The sequence below is a fragment of the Solanum verrucosum genome, unplaced genomic scaffold (assembly GCF_900185275.1).
Source record: "Solanum verrucosum unplaced genomic scaffold, falcon-dt-bn FXZP01000080.1, whole genome shotgun sequence".
NCBI lineage: Eukaryota > Viridiplantae > Streptophyta > Magnoliopsida > Solanales > Solanaceae > Solanum > Solanum verrucosum.
Window position 1 is genome coordinate 501332 of NW_026020097.1, and position 8171 is coordinate 509502.

Genomic DNA, 8171 nt, shown 5'->3' on the forward strand with positions numbered 1-8171 from the left:
TAATCGAAAATAAAAAAATCTGGAAAAATTGAATAGTTGACAGTGGGATTCGACCCCCCGTCCAAAGAAATCAGAGCTGCTCGCGTGCTTACCACTTATCACTGCGCCACTCACCTTTGTTTGTTATGGGCTCGCACACACTATTTACATATATTGTACAAGATTTTTTAGTACGTATATTGAGTCTATGTAAAAGATAGTGGATTCATCGGAATCCCCATTTAACACTGTAGCTCCGCCCCTGTAAACAATGGCTCTTTCTATGTATTTGATAATTATTACATGAATTTGGTTAATGCTATTTAATATAATATTGAATGCAACTTATTAATTTATTTTTTTTAGTATACTGATAATAGAAAGTTATTGAAATTAAAAAATGTAATTGAAGCTGGATAAACCTCACATAAATATGAAGGCATAGTTTAGATTTCATGATAAATTATGCATAAAGGTTTTTTCTCCCCTTAGCTGCATTGAAATATCAATAGTTTCAGTAGATCAAAACATCCTTACATATTTTCTTAATAACTATTATTACCGTAGGTCATACATCCTTACATATATTATGAATAATAACTATATCATTGATTTGGTCCTTTAAATTTTTATCGTTACAAGGATAATATTTATGACATAGTCTTTACCCATAATATCATAATCAATTAGATAATTAACTTACTTTATAACTCAGCTTGCAATTAAGTTAAGAGGTGAAAAAGTTATAAAATATTCCGAAAATGACCTAGAATATTTTTAAACTATTGAATTTGATATAAAAATACCATTTGTTTACCTTTTGGCTCTAAAATTCTCTTGATGTCAACCTATTATATCTGAAATACCCTTATTTTTTTACAGCAACACTTAACAATAAAAAATAATTTCATTTATTACATGACACGATTTTATTAGTGTAATTTATAATTAACCTAAACTTATTAGATGTCAATCCAACCCCGGATCCACCCAATAACCCTATACCCGCCCACCTACAACCCCATTAAATTAAGGAAAAAAACTTAGATAACTATCCTATACTATTATTTTAGTATGTTGGTTGGATATGTCCCTTTCACGAGAGAAATGGATTGGCTTAATCAGTCGGTGATTACGTGTAAATTGTGCTAATCTTCGTTGCCTATTAACAATATTTCCATTTTCATACTCCATTCTCTGCAAGCACCAAATCCCATTACACTACTAAAAACGACTGCAAGTCTTCTCTTCTTTACCTCTATTCAACTCTTTCTTAAACTCTGCGATTGCCTTCTTTTTTTGCTCTTATCACTCTTTCTTGCAGTTGTAGGTATGATATATCACTTTCTTTCTCTTGATACCTAATTTATGAGAATTAACCTTTTGTTCTTGAATTTATTGGTGTCTTTTAATAATTCCCAAATTTGAGTACCTTTGTTGTTGGGTTTACTATTTGTGGGACTCTGTTTGGTTGTTGAGAAAAGTTTAACTCTTTTATCAAACCATTTTTGGAAATAATAATGGGAATTGAAAGAAAGTTGCTTTCTTTTTTTGGTGATTAACCAAAGAATAGCTAAGAACTGGAAATTGTATATATGGACATGGGTTTGGGTTGAGGAGATAAAGTTTCCTTTTTGGCATCTTCTTTTTCCTTTTTGGTTTACACAGGTAGATGCGCTGCAAAATCTTCTTGATTCCCTTTTGCTTTCCATTTGTCTTCATAGATGTTGCGCTTTTGCTTTCTTTGAGCAGAGGGTCTATTGGAAGCGACCTATACAGTAGGAGTAAGGTTTGAGTACACTCTACACCACCGACCCAACCTGTGGGATTATACTAGGCATGTTGTAGTTTGATGACATGACTCAACATTACTATACCTTTCAGTATGTTAACAATTTTGTAGACAACAAAATTTTTACCAGAAACTAATGCAAAGGTGACAAGCTCTTCTTGAAAAAGCAGAAACTTTTTCCTGTGATTTGCTTGAAATCTTAGCATGCTTGTGGAGGATGCAAAATAAATTGTGCTCTCTCTTTTGGGGGATATCAATAGGAGAGGACAGGGTAATTTGTGTTTGCTCATAAACATGGTACTGTTGAAGATAGATAACTTATTTTATCTGGTTCATTTGTTGTGTAACCTCATGCCTAGTCAGTTCCTCTTTGGGATTCTTGTCTACTTTGCAGCTTTGGATTTCTGGGGAATTTTTTTTAATTTTATTTTGTTTGGGTTTTGTAGGATAATCAGAATAAACAAATATGAAGAGTGCTGGAAGAATGGGAATCCATTATATGCAGAAATTGCACGCGTCAAATGTTCCAAAAGAATTGGTGGAAAAAGGACAGAATCGTGTTATAGAGGCATCTCTTACACTTATTCGTGAAAGAGCAAAACTTAAGGTATGTATGGCTTGGAAGAATGTTATTTTGAGTGGGGCTCATAATGACATGCTTCACATTAGTATCACTTAGTTCGTTTCTTTTACTACATTTAACTAATTAATGAATTAATATCGTGAGTAGAACCTTTGTGTAAAAGCTCTTGAACTAACAGCTTAACAACAGTGATGTGGAAGCTTTCTTCTGGTTTATCTTGGTGATCCTTGATGGTGTGTATAAATTCAGCACCTGCTAGTTCTCATGTAAATTAGTTTACTTATGACAATAGTGTCAATGTCATTTTAAAAGAAAGTTCTACATGTGATTGGAATTGATAAGCATGACTAAAAATTTTGTCAGCACCAGAGATATTTCAAGAATTTTTGTATTGTTTCCCTACTGCCTGATCTGTGTCCCTGCATTGTCACTTAATATAGTCACACAAATGAAATGGGCAAGTGGTAGTTGTATCCTAATATGATAATGGGCAATTTCTTCATCATGATTAAGGATAGATAGAACATAGGTTTGTCAGGGGAGAAGGGAGAGAAAGAAGACAAGCAGCTACTTCGGTATTCTCTTACAAGACATTAGCTACCTTTTAAGGGTTGTTGGTTCTCATTTGGATTGACCTACTGGTTTGCTGTAGTGAATTGTTTCCTATAAGACCATTTACACGTGAATGAGTGATTTATTTCCGTCCTGATCTTTTCAAGTTACTTTTATAGGGAGAGCTTGTCCGTGCTCTTGGAGGTGCTGTAGCCTCAACGTCTCTTCTTGGAGTTCCTCTGGGACATAACTCTTCATTTCTCCAGGGGCCAGCATTTGCTCCTCCTCGCATACGAGAGGCTATGTGGTGTGGCAGTACAAACTCTACAACTGAGGAAGGTAAGTAAAGTTATTTATCTGTTGAAACGATTGTTCTTCACATTATTTACTTTGGACAAGATGAGTTTCAAAACACTAATTTTGTTTTAGGGATTTATCAATCACAATCAAATAATCAGTAAATAGTGGGTTAAGCTTTATACTCATTCTATTCAATATTTATCTGTTCTGGTTGAGATTTTGGTTCATCTTTATGGAGAAAACAAAACAATGCAGTTATTTCTATTGTGCAGGAAAAGAATTAGATGATCCACGCATCTTAACTGATGTTGGTGATGTGCCTGTTCAAGAGTTACGAGATGCAGGCGTAGATGATGATAGGTTGATGAGTATCATAAGTGAATCTGTCAAGCTAGTTATGGACGAGGTAAACCATAATTTATGTAATAACTTCTGGGGAAGTATTTGTGTCCTTTCTGCAGGGGAAGCATACTAATACCATAGGCCTTTGGCTCCTGCACCCACTAAATTAGGAAATTTACCAAAATCATTTTTATTATAATGATATATCAGACTTCTAAGACCCGATCTCCCCATCCAAAGCCAGAAAAAGCAGAAATTTTATCACAATGTCTGAGTCCATACTGAAATTTTGGCTTTAATTGTATCTCTTCATTATATTGTTCAGAGTTACCAGAGTAAAATTATCTTTCTCGCCTTCATCCATATGTCTATGAAAAGTTAGAAAGGAAAAAGTGAATTGTCTTCATGACCTCATATGTTGTTCAAAGGAGCTCTTTTATCCATAATATGATTTTTGAAGCTGGAAGGACCTGCTCAAGACTGTTAACGGATGTCTATGTGTTAAGGCATCAAACTATTGTGCCTTCTCTGTGCTACAGTAATCCTGCCAATTTTTTCATCTCATTGTGAACAAGAGAAAGATCTTTTGTTGCATGAAAGATTTTCTGCCCAACTATTATTCAATGAAGCATCAATACTCACTGTTATTGTATGACTTCCCCTTGCTTCTGAATCGAAATATACTATGATGACTGGATAAAATATTGTCATAATTAGGAAGTCTACTCAAAGTATTCTCTTCTTAGCAAGGCCTGTATGCTTCAGTTCTAACATTTTTTGCTTATTTTAATTCCCATTTTGACTTTTTCAGAATCCATTGCGCCCCTTGGTGTTAGGGGGCGATCACTCTATATCGTATCCTGTTGTAAGAGCTGTGTCTGAAAAGCTTGGAGGACCTATTGATATCCTTCACCTTGATGCTCATCCTGACATTTATCATGCCTTTGAAGGAAACAAATACTCACATGCGTCAAGCTTTGCACGAATAATGGAGGGTGGTTATGCTCGACGGCTTTTGCAAGTAATATAAGTTCTTTCTATAGACAAGCTAAACATGTATAACTTTGTATGCTATTTCTTGGTTTATGCTATGAAACAATCTTTGTTGTGATAGGATAAGCTGTATAATGATGTACTCTTTGGGTTTACAAGGAGCTTATTCCCGCAAGCATAAACAATACAAATTGTTTACCAGAACAGTTGATCTTGTTTGTAGGTGGGAATCAGATCAATTAATAAAGAAGGTCGAGAACAAGGAAAAAGGTTCGGTGTGGAGCAATATGAAATGCGAACATATTCCCAAGACCGACAATTTTTGGAGAATCTGGTCTGTATTTCTTTACCTTCGCTTTCCTTTTCCTTACCCTCTTGTGTTTTCTGTCCAAATTATATACTTGCAAATGTGTTCATCACTTGAGGAATTCTGAGTATGCTGAGTCTATTCCAGATGCATAATACTCTCATATTTCTTTCTCAGTCTCTGTATATCCTACTATAAGCTATGATCCCCTTCAATTTCATTTTTTGCGGTTACTTACCAAATGTAGCAACTGCTAGTCTTCCATTGTCTATACGCTGGAATTTCGTTATTTATTTGCTTCATTGATAATCTTAATTGTTTAAATATTATTCTTGTACATTCAGAAACTTGGCGAAGGTGTGAAGGGCGTGTATATCTCAGTGGATGTTGACTGTATGGATCCAGCATTTGCTCCTGGAGTATCTCATATAGAACCAGGAGGTCTCTCTTTCCGTGATGTTCTAAACATACTGCATAACCTTCAAGCTGATGTTGTTGGTGCTGATGTCGTTGAGTTCAACCCACAGCGTGATACTGTTGATGGCATGACTGCAATGGTTGCTGCAAAGCTGGTAAGAGAACTTACTGCCAAGATATCCAAGTGACCTGCAGTAATTCTAAATTTATGAAGGAAGAAGTACCATGCATCCTATAGAGACCGCTAGATTTGTACTCATCTTTACTGGGGAAGTTTAACAGAGAATAAGCACCAAAGGAAGTGTTTATTCACCTTATTGTAACTCTAAAACTAAAAGCATACTAGGACTTAAAATCGAAGTATTAGATAGGTCTGGTAGATGCTCAGTTTCCTATTGCAAGGAGGATTATTTCATGTCACTGATTGGGATTATCTGTAAACTTGCCTCCCAAAATAAGCTATATTTGCAGTTCCTCCTGTGACACTTATATATGGAAAGTGGTGCAAATTTTGTGGTGTTCTGTTGTGTATGGAGTTTTGAATCTTTTATAGTGTTGTAAAATAGCTAGGGATGGAAATGGGGCGGGGCGGGGTGGGTTTAAGGCTATGTGGGGCGGGATGGGTTTAAGGTTTTGTGGTGCGGGTCGGATGCGGGGCAGGTTGAAGTGAGTTTTTTAAAAATTAATGTGGGGCGGGGTGGGTTGCGGGTATATGTGATTTTATGTGGGTTCAAACTTAATTTTAACTTTTTACATGTTATAAGCGTGATAGAACATTATTTATTATGATAATTTCATTAAAGCTACTAAAATATTCAAGATAATAAATGAAAATGGTTCAATAAAAAATAATACAATTTCTTACATATTTCCCAATTGACTTCTAAAAAAAATATATTTTAAGTCACTATCCTATTAAATTAATACAACTTAATGAAACAATGAATTTATTTTTATGAATTTTATTTTTAGTATCAAACATGACTAGGAAAAATAATATTAAAAAAATTATGTGGGATGAGTTCATGCGGGGTGGGCCTATGCGGGGCGGGGTGGGCAGATTGAAAATGAAAAGAGTTGTTATGCAGGGTGGGGTGGAGCGGATTAAAAATTTTGCGGGTTAAGCTCAACCCGCACCGCCCTATTGCCATCCCTAAAAATAGCTGTAGGGAAGAAGTGTGTAAACCCCATGAACTCTTATGTTTATAATTAAGACATAAAAATTGAAATGAGAAAAGACTTAAAGCATTAAGCATAATCATATCATATATATAAAGTGGGAAGAATTTTAGACAAAAGTTAGATTACGATTTTACTTTACATTAAATTGAAATGTTATAAATTGTTTAATTAATTAAATATTTATTAATTAAAATGTTTTAAAGCCTTTTCACCTCCTACATTTATTGCAAGCCAAAGAGTACTCTAAAGAAATTATACATTGAATCGGTTATTACTTTAATTAGACGTAATTAATAAATTTATCAAGAAATTAGATAGTACAGTCAATTTATAGCAAACTGGATTTTTTTGTCATATTAATGTTGCTTAATGAATCAGCCACGATAATTTTTAAGTTATAATATTTTAAAAGTCATCATATTTACTTCAATCTTTCAACCTTCTATTACTTATGGTGAGAAGACCAAAAATTACTATCTAATAATGCTGAAAAAATAATTCTGTAAGTCACTACACCTATTAATATAAATATGTATCCGTCATGATTCTTTTTTCCTCCCATAAGCATCTTAAATTTTTTAGTTATTATTGAAGATTTTTGTTTGTGCTTATGAGTTTGATGTTATATTTTTCTTTTTATGCTTTGTAATAATTATTAGTATAATTTACATAAATCTCATAGTGTTAAGAGCTAATTACATTATTTTCCGTTCTTTTCAAAATTACAAAAGTCCCTTAAAATTTATGAATTTTGAATACGTCATTGGACTTCCGGATATATAAGTGAGGAATGTATCCGAGTGGGGAGAGATGTATCGGAGAGGGAATAGGACATCTAGATATATAGGAGAGGGATGTATTCGAGAGGGGAGATAAGATGTGGATACATAGGGATGAATGTATCTAAGAGGGGAGGGATATATCCGAGAGGGATAGAGTGAGAAGGAAGTGATGTATCCGAGAGAGAATTTTTGAAAAAAAATTTAAATGGTAGGAAATTTTAGAGATAATGATAAAATAAAATGTGTATTTGGGTAATTTTTCCTAATTAGTATGCAATCAATTCTTTTTACTTTTATTTTTTTATTTTTTTGCATATTCATGTTTGAATCGAAGCAAGATTCACATTACTTCTGACTGTATTTTGAGTTGATCATGACGATATTCAAACATATGTATCAGTTTAGTTTTTATTTTCATGCTTAATAGTTAATTTTATGAGATAAACATTATATATATATATATATATATATCATTTAAATTTATTATTTACAATACAAACATTGTATCAAGTACTTTGAGATAAACGTGCAATGCACGTTTTCAAAAATCTATATTATATATATAATAAAGCTAGATGTAGGAGAAGTGATATGACATGTCTCTAAAGCCACCATTGACATTTATCTTTTTTCTCTTTTTTTCTGAGATTTTTTTATATGAAAAATACATTATCTATTCATTAAATGACTTAAAAACCACACAAAATAAATCCCCACGTATGAGTAATCAATCAGATCTTTAAGACGAGAGCAAACCAATAAAAGCCCAAATAACCTATAACCCACGTAGTAGCTAATTGAATATCTACATTAAACTCCAATTAAGCGTTTTAACGTGATGATTTTTCGAATTCTTCTGCTTTATTCATATGGAATTGATTAATAAGAAGGCAAATGTAGATATTTGAGTAGTAGCCTATTGATGGAGATGATTATGTTATT

At 33.4% G+C, this 8171-nt stretch overlaps 1 protein-coding gene across 3 annotated transcripts; it reads left to right on the top strand.

The window, feature by feature from the left end:
- The first annotated feature begins 1068 nt into the window (after positions 1-1068).
- LOC125824867 (arginase 1, mitochondrial) lies at positions 1069-5741 on the top strand. Of its 3 annotated transcripts, none has more exons than XM_049504215.1 (7): positions 1069-1309; positions 2218-2378; positions 3086-3245; positions 3479-3612; positions 4360-4569; positions 4765-4875; positions 5193-5741. In XM_049504215.1, the coding sequence occupies exons 2-7, from the start codon at positions 2238-2240 to the stop codon at positions 5451-5453; spliced, it is 1017 nt and encodes a 338-aa protein (XP_049360172.1). In that variant the 5' UTR covers positions 1069-1309; positions 2218-2237; the 3' UTR covers positions 5454-5741. The 3 variants fall into 3 exon arrangements, with proteins under 3 accessions (XP_049360172.1, XP_049360174.1, XP_049360173.1); XM_049504217.1 differs by having other exon boundaries at positions 1272-1309; positions 2227-2378; XM_049504216.1 differs by lacking the exon at positions 1069-1309 and adding an exon at positions 1968-2042.
- Positions 5742-8171: the final 2430 nt, after the last annotated feature.